At 36.6% G+C, this 18,750-nt stretch overlaps 1 protein-coding gene across 1 annotated transcript in view; it reads left to right on the top strand.

Moving 5' to 3' along the window:
* The first annotated feature begins 124 nt into the window (after nucleotides 1-124).
* Nucleotides 125-18,750, top strand: part of Pgant1 (Polypeptide N-Acetylgalactosaminyltransferase 1) — a 79,372-nt gene continuing 60,746 nt past the window's right edge. The window contains exon 1 of the mRNA XM_085942573.1: nucleotides 125-609. Coding sequence (XP_085798699.1) covers nucleotides 252-609 — 358 coding nt within the window. The 5' untranslated portion in view covers nucleotides 125-251. The remainder of the gene's footprint in view (nucleotides 610-18,750) is intronic.

The raw sequence follows: 18,750 nt of genomic DNA, 5'->3' as shown, positions 1-18,750 counted from the left end.
TCGCCAATGGAGCGCTGGCATGTAAAGTCCAGACTAAGTATCCCATTATTAAAATTTTAATAGTTAGCAACACCGTGCATTGACAGATTATTTCAATTTCAAAAATACTTTCAGATGGCAATACAGTCATTCGGCGCTGTAAACAATAACATGTTGCACAGCTGCCGTGTTTAGTGCTCTGTCACTTTATAAGTAAGTTAGTCGGACAGTAAAGTTCATTATTGTCAGTTTTATGAATTCGCGAATTCAAAATGTTAATACGGCGCTTACCGAACCGTCGCGTGAAGTTCATTCTGAAATGCTGCGCGCTATTTCTTTGTTTAACTTCAGTGATAGTGTTTTTCAAAAAATCACACAAAAAAGATGCCTACGAAAAAGGTTTCCTGTCAGACTTCATGTTCTACAAGGATGAGCATTTGTCCGACGAAGAGCGATTGTATGAACAACAAATAAGGGCCGACGAAAATAATATTGTGCCAGGATTAGGAGACTTAGGAGAGCCTGTTTATTTATCAGGAGAGGAGAAAACGGCGGGCGAAGAAGCCCTTCGGACTCTTTCAATGAACATTGTTTTAAGTAACAAAATCGCCTACAACAGGACACTAAAAGGTAAATAATATTATATTATAATAGTTTTAAATTAAAGCATAGCTTTTAACAGGTTTAAGTCAAAGATAATTTAGTTTTGTAACTTTTAAAGTAGTGTACACGCTAGGAATTCGGCGCGAGTGTTCTGTTATGGTAATTTGTTTACTCTACAAAATAAACAAAAGTCAGTCAAGTGTGACTCCATACAATCTATTTCTGTTTATATTACAACAATTTACAATGTCTGTTTTTGTTTGTACAATAAAGTAGGTTATTTTGATTTTGACTTGTGATAAATTGCAGCGAAAACATAGACGATACATCGATAAGTATGTAGGTATGCACAATGTGGGTCCATGACCTCTGGTATGTTGAGAGGAAGTTGGCACTACGTATTTTATTATTATCATCGGCGTTTCTGAATCTTTTAAAGCTTGTGAGAGTTTTATTAATTGACTTGTCTTAAATTCAATAATTTATTTTATTATAATCGTTAGAACAGCGCTTTTCAAATTATATTCCGACGGCACTTGCCATTATTTTCCCGTCTAATAAGCAGTGACGTCCCGTAGGGGTAGGCAGATTGAGCGTCGCTTGGGGGCGGCAGTTACTCAAAGGGCGGCAAATCGAGAAGAATCATTAGGTACGAGGGTGGGTCAATAAGTCCTTAGAAAAGCCGACAGGTGGCGCGACTAGTACTGCAAGCGGTTTGTTTTCATGCAGCGGCACTACCGATTCAGTATGCTGCGAAGTTTCAATCAGATTGGTCGGGTTGTTGTGCGTTTCTCGTACATTTAAAAAAAAAATTTGCTTGTGGAAAATGGAAAAATGGAAAATGGAGAAAATTGAGTTTAGAGTTGTTATTAAACATTTTAATATAAAAGGGTTAACAGCAAAGGAAATAAAAAATGAGTTGGATTTAGTTCACGGCATATCTGCTCCTTCACTTGCAACTATTTATAACTGGTTAAATGAATTTAAACGTGGTCGTACATCAACAAAGGATGAACCACGCTCAGGACGTCCTGTAGAGGTGACTACACCAGAAATGATCAATAAAATCCACGATATGGTGTTAAGTGACCGAAGATTAAAGTTGAGTGAGATAATTGAGGTTACAGGGATCTCAAAAGGTAGCGTCATTTCTATTTTACATGACAAATTGGGCATGAAAAATATTTCTGCAAGATGGGTGCCGCGTTTGCTCACAGTCGACAATAAACGCAGTAGGGTGGTGGCCTCTAAAGCCCTGTTGTCGCTCATGCAACGCAATCCGGATGAATTTTTTCGTCGCTTTGTGACTGTAGATGAAACATGGATACACCACTATACTCCCGAGACGAAAGAACAGTCAAAGCAGTGGATTGCGAAGGCAAACCATGTCCAAAGAAGGCGAAAACCGTAAAATCAGCTGGTAAGGTTATGGCTACTGTATTTTGGGATGCACGTGGAATTATTTTCGTTGACTATTTGGAAAAAGGAAAAACAATAACAGGGGATTATTATGCATCTTTATTGGACCAGCTAAAAAACAAAATTGAAGAAAAACGGCCTCATTTAAACAGGAAAAAAATCCTCTTTCATCAGGACAATGCCCGTGTTCACACATGTTTACGATCAATGGCTAAAATTGAAGAATTGAAGTTCGAATTGGTCGACCACCCACCGTATTCGCCAGATTTAGCCCCCCAGTGACTTTTTCCTTTTCCCAAACTTAAAAAAATGGCTAAGTGGACAACGTTTTTTTTTCAAATGAAGAAGTCATCGATCGGACAAATGCTTATTTTGAGGACCTTCCGAAAACTTATTTTTCTGACGGTTTAAAAAAAATTGAGAAACGTCTAACCAAATGTATTGAGCTCCAAGGAAATTATGTTGAGAAATAAAAAAAAAATACAAAAATAAAACCTGTTTTAATGCTTTTTTCTAAGGAATTATTGACCCACCCTCGTATATATAGAAAAAGGTACATAACTTAGCAATAACGGAAATATATTTCCATTAAAAAAATCAGCTCATTGGTTGGAAACAAAATGTATAAATTAACATAAAAGGTTTAACAAGACTGTATTTTTTGTCGGGTTTGCGATGTCTAGTTTACTTCCGTTCACCTTGGGCGTCACGTCCTTGGTGATTAACAATGACACGTGCAAATTTGCGAATTATATTTGAATTATAGGTCGCTACATACTTAATTAATTAATCCAAATATTTTTGCCACTCGCGAGTTTTGAAAGTTGTCGGGTGTATTTTTAAATGTATTTAAAATCGTGGATTCGTAATATAATCGTTTGAAGTAGAGATGGCATTTAAATTAGATTTTGTGGTAAGTATATATTATTTTGTTAGTAATGTATCCATACAACCTAGGGGCGGCAGGTTATATTATGAAAGTATGGTGAAGCAGGCTGGTATGGTGAAAAAGTATGGTGACGCGGGCTGCAGCCCTATGTTCTAACTAGTGATATAAAGTCACCCGACGACATGACGTAATTGTGACGTCAGCCAATACACGCTCGAGGCAAGCCGTCCAACGCACACGGCTCACCATAGATATTATTATGCTGAAACACCTATTTGCGTATGGGGACAATGGATAACGCCACCATTTTAGTAGCGTTATATTCTCGAATGCTATTATCACTCCGGTAGTACGTCACAATGATGTCATGTCGACCGGGCGACTATAACTCGCAAGTTCTAACATAAGGCCCCTGGTAATCAAGTTGCTTATATGGATACGTTATGATGAGCAAAGTAAATCCTCCGTGATGCCCTGATTTTTTTTTATTGCGTCGCTATTTCTCGTAAGTTGTCGGTTATTGTTGTCCTGCTTCATTTAGTTGTATGAGAAAGCCGATTCCTTGCCCCTCTTTTTATTTAATATCTCTATGCATACAAACAACACCACATTTCTTAGATATTCTAGTCATGAAAGGATGATAAAAAATAATGTAAGTATAAAAAATGGGGTGGCATGTTGTCTAGGGACGTCGCTGCTAATAAGTACAAATCTTCGTAGATTAAAATATTGATTTAATGAAACCACGTTAAAGTTCATGGTAAGACAAGTATATTTACAGAAAAAAACACGTTAATTTGTTATTAATTAACATACTCACCTATCTCACCGGTCATTAAGTAATATGTTGTTTAAAATATTTTTTATCAAACAAATGCTTCAACATTCAGAACGAATGCATATTTTTGATCTAGTATGGGTACCAAACAGTGGCGAAGGGTGAAGGTAGGCTGTTAAGAACCGACATAAAAATTCTTTTCTTCTTTCGACCATGTCCGATCCTAATAGGATCATATGGGACTCCACAGATTTTGTTTTTTACGAGGAATGGATGTCAGCCACTTGCTCAACCTATTAGGTCCATACTCTGACTCACACAAATTGAAAAACAATGTGTATTTGCCAGACCCAGGATTCGAACCTGGGACCCACGGCGTTATAGTCCAACGCTTAAGCCGCGCGGCCACCGTGGGTGACATAAAAATAGTGCATACTAATTTTTGTCAGCTATACGTATTAATTGTTTATTGAACTCAGGCTACAAACTCCAGATAGTGTTGGTTAGTTTTTAAAATCCAGCTTAACCCTGCGTACGCCAAGCCATAGTACATTAGCGTCTAAACATGTTCGTATATTATCTATAAAATGGTTTGATTTAGGCATGGCTTAATGGATTTTAAAAACTAACCAACACCATCTGTAATATTATATTGTAGTCTTATTAATTCAACGAAAACAAATAAGTATTACTGAAAAAGTGTGCACTATTTTTGTCGGATTGCCCATAGCATACCAAAACTATTATGGTTTGGTGTAGGCAGGGTTTAATTGATTTTTAAAAACTAACCATCACCATGTGGAATTTGTAATCCTAGTTCAATGGAAACAAATACGTATGACTGACAAAGTTCAATGTGCATTATTTATATCGGATCTTTACAGCCCACCTCCACCTTTCGCCACTGGTACCTACCTAGGGTGTTTTTTAATTATTTGAAAACACCCGCGGGCTAGCCCGTAACGCGTGGATCGCGGGTTTGAACTTACGATTGGTCAACTGCATGTTATTTTTCAATTTGTATTTGATCCAGTGCAAGGACCCAATGGGTAGGGCGAACCATTAACAATACTATCCCTTGTAAGACAATCTGTTCATACAACCTGCACTCTGATTTGGATCGAATATGGTAATTTAATAATTTTTACCTAATTAGAAATCGAAGTATAATAAATAAATAATTTGTTACCTCATTTGAGTGGAGTACTCTGTGAATAGAATAATCGGCTCAAGTCCGTGGGCGCCGGATGTTATTTTGCTTATAGATAGATACCTAAGTATATGTTTTCAATCAGATCCCAATAGGTTAAGTGAATGCCTAATAAACTATTCCCCGAAAAAAAACAGTTAGATAACGTCCACCATTATAATGGTCCATATCAGACTTGGAGCGAAAATGATAATTTACATAATATTATACTTGCCAAAGGTAATTTCGCTGGTTTAAAGGTAAAACTCATTATGTTACATTTTGATGTTCTGAGATAATGAGGTTTGAACATATTTTTTGCAATTAAAAATCCAATTTCAAATTAACATTTTTTCTTCTTTTTGTATAAAATGTATAAAAAATCAGAGAATACATTGAAGGTAATCAGATTCTATAAAAAAAATAGGAACATTTAAAAAAATGAGTTTTTGTACATAATGAGTTTTTCCACACACATGTTTGTTAGTAAAGTGATAGTATGTCAATACTTTGGCAAGGGTTTCGCAATGTTTTTTATTGTTTTGGATTCTTTTTTAGTAGGTACTTAAGACTACTACTAAGTACTAAAGAATAAAAATTATTTATTTTAACCAAAATAGGAATTAGTAACAATTCAAATTGAAAACAATTAAACATACACTGAGATTAATAATTATTATTTCACAATAATAATACACTGGTGATGATAATAAGGACAAACCAATAATTATAATAAATTGAGGTAAGATAAACAGCAATAAAAAATATTCTTTATTCCTCAATAATATCTTCCAAAACGTCTGGCTCTGGTAATGTGTCTAATGTGTCTAATGTGTCGCGATCAATATAGATGGTAAATTTTTATACCAATATCTTTGCTCTTCCGGAATGTCACCGTTTTAACAAAACTTCATAAGATCTTTTTTTTTTCAAATTAGATATTGGTAATATGGATTGATATGCACCTGCTAATTGTGGAATAACATTACTCCGTCTCCCTTTTCCCGCTGCATAAATTTTTCTGTAACCTATAACGTAGACATTTAATTTGGAGCCACATTACTAGCTCTACATTTTCATTTATGTTCCTATTGCTTATTAATTTTAAATTTCTTCGTCGTATTGGGTCTTCAATACCTACAATGTGTCACTCCAGAAGTTAGCGAAGGTAACACCATTTTCCTCGGCTTGTAAGATCAAGTCGAAGTTTAAGCTTACTAGACAAGCCTTGCATGAAAATAGGTGCTCCATGCTTTGCATTTCACCACACTCGCAGGTTTGGTCCTCAGAGAACCCCCACTTCACCATGTTATCTCGGGTGCGCTCTACCATGGTTTTCAGTCTGTTTAGGACTTTCCATGTGCAGTACCTAAGACTGGCTCCTTGTGGGAGGTGCTCTGCTGGTTTTACCCAATCTTCGAAACCCTCAGAAGCTAGGTTAGCCGCCCATGCGGATAGTCTATCTTATTCGGGTGAGACGTCATACGTATAGTTGTCGCTATACCTAAAGCCTTTTCTGGATTTTAGCCTTGTTTTGCACATTTGATACCCATGCATGACGTGTCGCGGACTCTCTCTTGGGCTGCCTTTTCAACTAGGGCTGCAGTTTGGAGTTGGATTAGAGGGAGGCTATTCCTGAAAGCACGTGAACTTTAATGACAGGCGTGGATTTCAGCACCCCGTCACGATCCGGCAGGTTTCGTTGAGCGCAATCCACATGTCTCGTGTGCGCAGACCATGTGCCACACCGGACAGGCATACTCGGCCACCGAGGTGCATAGTGCAAGGGCTGAGACCATGAGTGTATGTAGTTGAGCTCCCTACGTATTACTGCTTAGCTTTCTCAAGATACTGTTCTTTGCTGGTGTCTTCATTTTAGTATTAATGCAGTGTTGCTTATAGGACAGCGTCCGATCTAAGGTGATTCCCAGGTATTTGTTGGCTGTTTGTGGGTTCTAAATGCACCCCATCTCAAACGACATCAAGCAATTTCCCTGCGTCCATGTTTTGGAGATGGAACGCTCCTACCCGTGATTTACCTAGATTTGGCTTAAGTTGATTGAGGTCGAGGTATGTCTTTAACTTACTTAATGTATCTTTAAGCTGTTTCTCAATCACTTCGAAGCTAATGCATTTTGGCCAAAAGTGCACATAATGAGTTTTACCTCCAAACCAGCGATTTATGAAGTAGATAACTAGGTATTGAGAAGATTTGAAATAATTTAAAACATTGAAATAATATTATACTGCCAAAAGTTGTAAGTCTCTAAATCATGTTATGGAGTAATTCCAATTTGAAGTTTGACATGCCCTCTAAAATCAGACATAATGCTAATTTCTTTGTGCTTTATGTGCATGTTCAATACTTATATGATTTTTTGGTAAATGTGCCGCAGAGGTGGACATGAGATTTTACAAAATTTTGTATTGAATTTTAAGGCAGCGAAAGGGGGCAGGGTTAGCAAATTCTAGCGAGTGTTACTGATTTACATATTTACCCTATGGTTCTAGTCACGTCTTATCGTCACTACGTCAGATTTTTCCGAGCATATTCCCCATACCTCTCTTAGGGATGCTTACATACTGTAGCTTAAAATTTAGAAGGGATTTTTCAGACTTATAACTCTGCCATTCTTGGTGGTGTTGGCTTGTGTGTCTCTGATAATTACCGTAGGAATCGAGAGCATCCGTTGTTTGTTCTCCCACGGTGCAGAACTAACCTGCCATTAGTAATGCCAATTGGGAGGGCAATAACCATGTTTAATGCAATCGCTTCGGATATTGATATATTCCACTTACGTGAGGGTGAATTTAGGTGGACGTTGTTTTATAAGTTTTTAAGATAGGGTCTATCAAAGTTCACTCTGTGTGCTTCCATCTACTTTTATTTTATTATTTTATTTTATTTCTTTTCTTATTTTATTACTTATTGTATTATTAACTCGCACTTCTCTGTATTTTTATTTTTAACAATTATTAACACTTATTTTATGTCATGTCGTGAACGCTTTGAATTTATAATTTGTTATGTTCATTATATGTAAAATAAATAAATTTGATTTATTTGAAATTTGATTGATTGATACCCAGACATTCCTCGCATTGACTCAACCAATAAACACCTCGTCTGAAGGTATAAAAGGGTGTTGACACTGTTGACCTACATGCTATTGCAAACTGTCGCATTCACAAGTGGATATCGAATGCGCGTGGTATCATAGTAATTAGAATTGTTAGTGTGAATATTAAAGGAGACATTGGATGGCTTAGTTGCACCAATTTATGAATGCCGCGGGTCTTCCAGTGGACACAGGTCTTGCGTGTCGTAGAATGCCGAGAGAAATATGACCATCCCTAGGAGAAGGCTGTACGACAGCCAGATTACCCGGGTCACTATCGGACGGTCGTGACGTAGAAGTGTTTACCTAAATAATTTGTATTTTTTCCGTTTCTGGGGGGGGGGGGGTCCGGACCCGAAATCCCCCTCTGTGCGTACCTGTTGTTGATTAAAACATGATTCAAAGAATAAGAAGATAGCTTTCGGTCTAAGGGTCAGTACACACATGCCGCAAAATGAGGTCAATACCGACAATCAGAAATCACGCCATCGACAGGCTGTCATTTTCAAAGACGTATACAAATTAAATGCACATTAAAAATGTTATTAATTTGATCATTCAAATGGATCATTCCAACTTATTACACATGATTATTTGAAAACACCCATTACTTATCAATGTTTTAACTTCGACTTTTTATTATTATTAGGTTTTGTTTATTATTAGATTAATATAATAACCTAATCTAAACTATTTCTTTTATTCAACGAATAATTCACAAGGTTTGAGAATGTAGCACTCTATATTATTATATTGAATATACATTATTTGAAAATATCTCCGATAGCCAACTTGATAATCATTTCATGTTATTATTCATGTTAAATCGTCGCCCCAAAAACAAAAGGGCAGCAAGCTTTTTTTTAGTGAAAAAAAGTGTGGAGGTTATTTCTTAATATTTTGAAACGAAATCAGAGCACAGCACAGGTGACTTATTACTCGAAGATTGAAATGCATTTTTACAACGTTTTTATTAGCTCGTATTCTTGTTTGTCCGGTGGTTGTTTGTCCAGTATAAATCTTGCAATCGATTTTTAACTAACTTCCCGACTAGCTAGACACTTAGAATATATCATAACACGATGCCATTGCATTATTTTAATACTTTTAGCCATCTTTAAGTAGAATTGAATTCATTTTCAGTTATTTCTGTTTTGTGTGGAAAGTTATTTCAGAAAAATCCGTAAAAAGTAAAAGACTATTATTGGTTGCTAAGGGGGTGGTCCTAGCAACAAAATTATTAATTTATACGTGCGTTACTATGGAAATCAAAATGAAATGTCAAAATGACATTTCAGTATTCTATATATTTGTTTGTTTGTTTTTTATTTACTTCATATCAAGTGCAAGTTTGAGCATAATAATTCAACAGAAAATTTAAAAACGTTGAATATAAAAAGTTCTTTTTATCTTGTAATTATTTAATTTATTTTTCATATTTTGTGAAGATTCTTGTCACAAGGGTCCTTTTTTCTGCAATAAAATCTTTTTTTGTGTGCAAAGGCCTTTACACATTTTAAAATAATTACATAGTATCTACCCTTTTCTTATATTATTTTTGTAACCACTGCACACAGACTGGCAAGTTAGTTTACAAATACACACGTGACCTTTATGTTCTTTCGTAAATTGTGATTTTATGCGATTTTGCCTATAATGTATGTACCTATGTAAAAAAAAATACGAACAAAACTACATTCATAACTCAAAACCGTCAAAATATCACAAGTGTCCGGTGTCAGATGTGCGATTACCTTCAGTAACTATCGTTTAGGAGTTCCAGATAAGTTTATGACATGACCATCACCGCTTAATACATCACGGTACCATGGAGTCACAGAAAAAGAATGTTCTGTTAGAGTAAAAAGTATTCCTACTTTGATTCTAGTCAAATCGAGAATAAAAAACGTAATGATATTGTGCTTTTGAAATAATATTCACCGAGACGAAAAAGACTATTGTGCGAATTTCAAAAAACCAATGTCATCGACTCCTTATATTTTGAACATTTTGATGGTAGGTGTTGCTAAATTATCTGCAGTACAAAATACTTACATATAAGTCAATCACGTCCAGTGACGTCCCTAGATAAAATGCCGCTGCATTTCTTTATATAGTATTTTTATCATCCTTTCCAATATCTAAGAAATGTGTTGTATGGAGACATTACTAACAAAATATCATACTTTAATTATTCGCAAATCTGCACGTGTCGTTTCTGGTCACCAAGGACGTCGAAGGGCAATGGAAGTAAACTAGATATCGCGAACCCGACAAAACCAGTGAGCTGATTTTTTCAATGGAAAGATACTTTCGTTATTACTATGTTTAGGTAGCTATTTCTATATATTTCAAATGATTCTCCTTGATTTTCCGCCCTTCGAGTAACTGCCGCCCCCAAGGGACGCTCAATCTGCCTATCCCCACGGGACGTCACTGATCACGTCCCGTGGGGGTAGGCAGATTGGGCATTGTTGAACAATTAGGTACTATAAAAGTTTTAATATGACTATAATTTTTGTCGAGTTCGCGATGTCTAGTTTACTTCCGTTGTCCTTGGACGTCACGTCCTTAGTGAACAGCAATGGCACGTGCAGATTTGCGAATTATATTTGAATTAGGTATAGGTAACCTATTCGGTAGGTAGGTAGTAAGTTCATACTTACTTAATTTTGTAATATTTGCCAGTCACTCGCGAGTCTTGGAAGTTGTCAGGTGTATTTTTAAATGTATCTGAAACCGTGGAATGGCAATGTTGGCTATTGCAGCAGAGATTGCATTTAAATTAAATTTAGTGCTATATATCTTGTTAGTAATGTATCCATACCACACATTTCTTAGATATTGGAGTCATGAAAGGATGATAAAAATACTCTGTAAAAAATGTGGCGGCATTTTGTCTAGGGACGTCACTGAAGTCAATGAATGGTGCACAACCCTTGGCCCTTCCTCCGTTTTATTACCTGCGAATGAATTCCATAAATATCCCAGTAATTACATAGACTAGGTTTCAGTAAAACATTCTTTATAAATTTTAGTGTATGCTGTGCAACAAATAAAATTATTTATAATTAATTATCGTGCAATGCTCTGAGCAAACACGGGGTGGTGTCTACTCGAAGAACACCTGTGCAGACAATCATTATAGGTAGGTACTACTCATACGGCCTTATAAACTAGCAAACTTATTTTACATTTTGGAGCGACGCTGCTTTGCAGAAAATGGGATAAAATATAATCTTTTTATATCATTAATTGCTTCATTATTACTGACGATGGTAATCAATGAAATTACAGGCGTTGTCAATGATCTCCTTGATTCTACGCTGATCTTATTGGTTCAACCATTGTTAATTCAGTGGTTTTCTTGATGATGATTCTACTTCTGGAAGGCGTATGCCCTTGCAACCAATGTTCCCTATAAGGTGGCCGCACACATCTTTTCACACACACCTACCAAAACGTGTCCGCACACATGTTTTCATCCCTCGCACAGTCCTCACACAAAAGTATTGTAAAAGAAAGCTTCCTTTGCCAGATTTTAGTCTTGCTCGAATGCACGAAATCATAATATGCACAATTAATTCTTCGACTCATTTCTCGGAAGGCGAAAGTCAAGTGCGACTAGCGCGAGCACGTAAGTGAAATTTTACGTCGGGCAAGATCACTACATCCGTCCCGTTTTATCGCATGCCAAAGTGTACAGATACGTATCTCAGTGCTTAACACTGAAATTAATAAATACCTAAATACTTAAATAAATTAATAAGTTTTAATGAAAAGCGTGGAACGTTGCTTGCAGCCACCTCATTTCGATATCAGCAGTGATCATTCTTCTCTCTAGGCTGCTAGGATATCTTTTTAATATTATGTGACAGAAGAATTGGATAGACGTTATTTGGTGCCAAGCTCTTCTAATATTGAGACGTTTGTGCGCCAGGTGCTGATCATCCTCTACATCTCGAAAGTGTCGATTCGCTTCCTATCAGATTTTCTATGAGTCCAGGTTTTCAAGTGATTTTTGTGATGCTGTAGTTTTTTCACAATATGTTGGTGAGACGACTCAGCGTTCTTGGACATTGAAATTGTTCGCCTTATTTCCTTCTCATAGCTACTGGAGTCAGAGTCATTCCGGCTAGAGACGAGGATATGGAGCCGATAAAGTCGGAACATGTTTCGTGAAGATGCTCTAATCCTCAGCAGATGATGACTACTTAATAAAATAGGTGCGCAAGCTGCATGGTTTTCGCTTGATAGGACATAGGCCGGAATGCACATGCGGGCACGACCGTCAAGAAGCTGAACACGTCCTCTGGGACTGCCCGATGATGGAATCCGACTGAGCGGAGCTGTTTGCCAGGGTCCCTCCACACACGGGCCCGATCGGCCACGCCGACTTGATATCAACCAAGACCAACTTTGAGGCATTCGAAAAATTTGCTGCGTCATATGGAGGACGGAATAATTCCGATCCCTCATCCTTCATCACTTTCAACTCCTGACTCCTCTGTTTCGGCAGAGTTTTAGTACACAGGTACAGAGGACACTTAATGTCATTAAAGATAGATGACGGCAGAGCAAGTCAAGATTCATTTTATTTTCTAAAACTCCTTTAAGCTCTAAGGTGCATGGTTGCTACATCAGTCCCGTGCAGCATCGCTGCGGGACAAGGAAGTGTGGCACTAAAATCTTTTCATTCTGACACGTTTATAGCGTCATGGAAGGCGGCCGTGCACAAGCCGCGGCTGCGTATACATGGCGGGTGAAGATGGGGAAACTCAAATCAAGTCCAAGGTCGGTTGCATTAAATTTGAGACTAAAAATGAAGAATGATGGCATTAAGGTCTGCTCAAGGGCGGCACTTTGCGTAAGGACGTCACTGCTACCGTATAACATAATATAAAAAGGCCGCGGGGATGGAGAAAATCCCGGAAAAAACATTTGTTAATACCTAATATGTTATTACGTAGTATATCAGTGGCAGAGGGTGGAGGTAGGCTGTTAAGATCATCCATAAATAGTGCAAATTAAATTTTGTTGGTCATACTTATTTTTTTATTGAACTAAGACTACAATTTACAGATGGTGTAGGTGTGGTTTTGGTTTAGGCATGTTTTAATTGAATTTTAAAAACTAACCTACACCCTCTGTAAATTGTAGTCTTTATTTCAATGAAAACAAATACGTATGAATGACAAAGCTTAGTGTGCACTATTTATGGTGGATGTTAACAGCCCATCTCCACCCTTCGCCACTGTAGTACATACACTGCATCTTATATTGAAATGTATGAAATCTCTACGTATGTTACGCACCGGCCAAGGGCGGCACTTCCCAAAGGGTGGCAGATGGAAGAATTAACTCAAAGTCTTAGACTATAGACATCCTCAAAGTATACCATAATAATGCTTTTTAGGAGTTTAAGATCCATGACTAATGCATCAAATATGTATAACAAAATACCAAAAAGTATTCCCTCAAAGTTTCAGTAGAACGGATCAGTGTCTAACATAATAGGCATAGAATGCTTCTGCAAATTCTTTGTATGAATAGGGCGATAGGCCAACACTGATGATTTTGTAATATATTATAATTTTATAATATATTTTCAGATGTTTTGGCGGCCTCATAAAATATAATACTTACAGTATAGTCAAAATCGGATAATAAAAAACGCGATAATGGCGTACTTCCACTCTTGGAACAGTTTTTTTCCATCTCACGGTCCCATTAAAGCTCAGTGAAATCATTTGAAATCACTCTGTTATCTGGCTATTTCGTATGGAATTGTATTCTATTGACAAAGGCCTATTTGCCATACCAGCTCATTTGTGTAATTTTCATAGCGTCGGGCAAGGTTAATCATCATTAAATTGTTTGGACATTTTGGGAAAATATATTTTTATTATAAATTATAATACAACAATGATTTATATGTACATATTTTTTTTCGTTTATTGTGTAACTGTGTAATACCGACTGTCAAACTGTCTAGTTTTATTCAGAGCTGTACAACCCCAATTATATTAATGATTCGGTTCTGGTCCTGCGGAAAATATCGAATTAAAAAATTATAACCCCGATTTTTTACACTTCCGTTACTGTAATGTCCACCTTTATTAGGTTACCCAGCACATTAAACTGCAACATTTCAGTTAATATGCGCTTCGTTATCTTCATTTTTATATATAATTAAAATGTTATTAATTTAAAAATCCATAGCATTGTCCTTCTTCACACATATCCGCCCTCCATGAACCGCGGCGCCTCCAAGAATCCCTGTCGCTCGGAAGTCTTCTTGCTTCGTTCCAGGTCAAACCAGCATCCCGTAGCTTCGTCGTATACACTCTATATATATATAGTATTTAGCGGCCTTCCAGGACGCAGGAATCCAGTCAGCTTGAAGAACAGGCGAGCCAGGTCGAGGTTCTCTTCTGGCATCCGTAGGACGTGGCCGAGCCAGGTCCAACGTCGTCTCTTCACTCTCAGCGTGATGAGAGGCTACTTGGTGCGCTCTCTTATCTTCTCGTTGCTCCTAAAGTAATTCCACCGCACACCCAGTATCCGTCGCCACCATCTGTTTTCGAAGCTCAGTATACGGTTACTCTGAGCCTTCGTAAGGCGCCATGATTCGCTACCGTCAGAATGCAAGCGTCGAATAGGTGGCATTTGGTTTTGACCGAGTACAATCGTGAGTCCCAGACACTCCGCATCATGTTGAATGTTGCTCCAGCCATTCCCATTCGGATAGCGAGCTCTTTCTGCAAAATGCCATTTCCGGTGATGTGTACCCCAGGTACTTCAAGCTGTCGACGCTCTCGATGTTCTGGATCAGGACAGCTGCTATTACACAAAACATTATCCAGTAAATACATACCTATAATTCGTCTCTGTTCTGGCAGAACACACTAACTGGAGAATACCAGTTTTGAGTAATTTGACTTTGAAGTTGTTAAAATGTTTGTTTATCATGTGAGTTTATTAAGTAATCGTAAAAAGGATGGCTTTAAAATAAAAACTGTTTATTTATCAAGAAGGTTTCCAGACGGTAAAAATATGACGGTTTGAAATAAGGAATATTTTGGTATTACTAACTCAATATGACATTTTTTCGAATTAGTGTCTTCTGCCAGAACAGTGACGAATTGATAGATATCCGACAGATGTTATTTATTATAAAATATTACAAATGCACATTGCAAAAAGAATGTCGCATTCTATTACGAACACAAGATATAGATCTAAAAGTAAATTTGACACAAAGAGACTTACCTACACAATTGTGAGACAAAAATATATGAAAATAAAGGGCGAAATAAGGTATTAGGTATGACTTGTAGTCTGTAAGAATGTATATAAATACTACTTATGTATATTGCCAAACTAGGCATTTTTCTTTTACTTACTGTAATATTGTCAATATCGTATGGTAATTCAAGGTGACATCACCGGAACGGGCGGAGTTTATTAACATCGTAAAGGAGAGGTTATGAACACATCGGGGTTCAAGCTATGACTGAACCGGAAAATTTTATGTCAAACGTCATGCCGACAAGTTGAATGTTGGCGATCTTTTTTTGCGGGTGTTCAAGTATTTTAGCTGTGAATTAAGGCGAAAGAAAGAAAGCAGTGCTATTAGAACGCAAGAATAGGCGGCATTTGGTTTTACGCCATTATTTTATGCCATTGAGTAAATCATACATCATTTTGGATATTTTATAGATTGAATAATATATTCTATGTATTATGGTTTGGTTTGGACATGGCTTATTTAATTAAAAAAATAATTAATTAATTAATTAAAAGATGTGTAATCCACAATTTTGACGGATCGCCCAAAGCATACCAAAACTAGTATGGTTTGGTTATGCAGTATTTAATTGATTTTTAAAAACTAACGAACACCATCTGTAAATTGTAGTAGGTACCTATTAGTTTAATAAAAACAAAAACATATGACTGAAAAAGTTTGGTGTGCACTATTTATGTCGGATCTTAACAGCCTACCTCCACCCTTCGCCACTGGCTATACCTACTCTTTACGTCATGTTCACTTTCTGAATATTTTATATTGCTAATTAAAAGATCGTAAATAGGTAATACATTGGGTATTTAAAAATAGTACACATTGACATTTCACTATTTGACAGTACATTTCGTGAAAGAAATTGTTTTCGCCTGCAGCGCTGAAAAACGTTGCCTGCCAAAATATTCAGTCTTCAGATGCCTAAACGCTGTTATTACATTTGTCCATCTAATGCAGCTAGATAGATATCTATTATATAAGGTAGTATATAAAAAAAACTCGCACACTTCATAAACTATTTATTTCGAGTGGTGTTTATTATATTTCTATATTAATATTATGAATTCCATTGAATGGCTAACCTACTATTCTGAGATTAATATGCATTTTAATAATATAATTTCTTAAAAATCTGCCTACGCAAGATTAAGATAAAAATGTTACGTTAAATTTATTGTTATGGAAAAAGGCAATGTTGCCATTTACACATATCATAAAGATTATTTCCCAAACCGTAAGCCGGCAATAAATTTTGTAAGAATCTTGCATAAATTAAATGTAAACACTTTCTTCTTGTTTGTTGTCTCTTTGTCGATGTACCTACTGAATTGTTATGATTATGAAACAACTCACTTGTTGCGTAAAGGTAAAGTAAGTATGTTGTTATAATTTTTGAGTTTTGTTAAAAGGCCATATTACACGTGTCGACATATTTGATTGATAGCTTGACTATTAATAGGCCATCCATGGACTGAAACTGTATGCGGTTTCGAACCGTGTGCTATACTAAGCTTATCTTTTCTGGTCATGGAAATATATTTCCACAAAGTATATTATAAGCATCTGATCGTATCCGTTTATACCATACACTTATATTTACAAAGTTAGTGAAAATATATTTTAATGAACAAAAATCATAAGTTTAGTATGGCACACCGATCTAAGCCGCATACGGTTTCAGTCCATGGATGGCCTCTAATTTTGAAGTTATACTTCTTTTGGCGCGTTGGGAAATCAGATCAGAGTGTATTTTTGGCTTGTGACATGACACATAATTTATTTTTTCACACGAAAAAAAAACGCACTCGATTGGATTCGAACCACCGATTGTTCGGTTATCAGCCGATCGCACTACGTTTACGCCACAGTATGATACTGCAATCGTGACGATTATACAGTATAATATTATAGTTTAGAATTGTTCCGTTGTCTAGGCAGCGAGTTTATTATTGTCGGACATTTGTAATTCCTTACGTAAACAATCGATTAAACGTCAGTTAGTAATATAAGTTAAAGTGGATAGAAATAAACGAACGGCGTTCCAATAAGCGGTCCTTTTTCTTGAGTGTGTAATTTAACAAGATAATTAAGAGCTAGTCAAGGAAACTAGTTTATCACAAGTTTTGTTTTTGTTTTGTTACGCCAAAGAAGTATAACTTCTAACGCTCGTACACACACAGCTAGTAAACTCGCTCAATGTCATCGAGGCTTAAGGGATATGCTACAAAAAGAAGAAGACATGTAATTTGACTTTGATGGCTTGACTTGTGCTCATTTAAATACTAAAAACATTAATAAACAATATAAATAAATAGCTATATTTTTTCATGGAATAGTAATAAAAACAGTTATGTACCTAGAATTTAAATCGCACATCTACATTTGTTGACAACAAATGTCAATTAACGGTGGTATGTATGACGAGATTGGTCACAGAACCGAACAGGCATGAAGTGCATTTGGGCGCCTGAATAGTATTTTCAAAGGTCACCTCTCATTGTGTCTTAAGCGTAAAGTGTTCAACCAATGTGTGCTACCAGTGCTCACTTACGCATGTGAAATATGGACCCTTAATGTGAATGAAGAGAAATCGAAAAATTGTTAGTAGCATAACGTGGTGTGGCAATGTGTATGTTGGGCATTGCGCGGAATGATCACAAAAGAGACTAATGGATAATGGAATGGACTAATAAAAGATAGCCGACAAAAGTACGCGATGTGATACAGGTCGCTAAGCAGATGAAATGGGAATGAGTTGGGTACCAAACGACCACAGGGCCGCGTTAGAATTCGCTGGATAGACGAACTCATAACATTCAGTGGATGTACGTGGCAGCGAGGAAATAGGCACAGAAGAGTGGATGGAGCCATGGAGAGGCCTTCATCCAGCAGTGGATCAATCCCGGCTGATGTTGATTTATCTTTGAAGTCAATTTACTCGCTTCTTTTAGTTAAATCCTCTCAAGTCGGTTGGCCGGTCAAGTTTACAGTCTATTACGGACCTACATCTTTGATCCGTGGATTGAGCAAACAGTTAAATCCATTTTACAACGTTTTTATTAGGTCGTATTCTAGTTTGTCCGGTGGTTGTTTATCCAGTACACATCTTGCAATCGATTTTTCCTTACTTCCCGACTAGCCAGACATTTGAAACTTTTAGAATATATCAGAATACTATGCCAATGCATTCTTTTAATATTTTTAGCCATCTTTAAGTAGAATTGAATTGATTTTCAGTTAATTCTGTTTTGTATGAAAAGTTATTTTGGAAGACATCCGTAAAAAGTAAAACACTATTATTGGTTGCTAGGGGTCTGGGGTCCTAGCAACTAAATTATTAATATATATGTGCGTTACTATGGAAATCAGTGTGAAATGTCTAAATGACATTTCAGTATTCTATATTTCTATCAAGTACATTTTTTTGATCGTTTAAGCTAGTCGAGTCAAGTTTATATGATTCAACAG

Source organism: Rhyacophila brunnea, unplaced genomic scaffold, assembly GCF_057557595.1.
Source record: "Rhyacophila brunnea isolate RB1 unplaced genomic scaffold, BYU_Rbru_1.0 scaffold_15, whole genome shotgun sequence".
In the NCBI taxonomy this organism is placed as follows: Eukaryota; Metazoa; Arthropoda; class Insecta; order Trichoptera; family Rhyacophilidae; genus Rhyacophila; species Rhyacophila brunnea.
The sequence above is the reverse complement of the archived record's forward strand: the minus strand, read 5'-3'. Positions and strand labels throughout refer to the sequence as shown.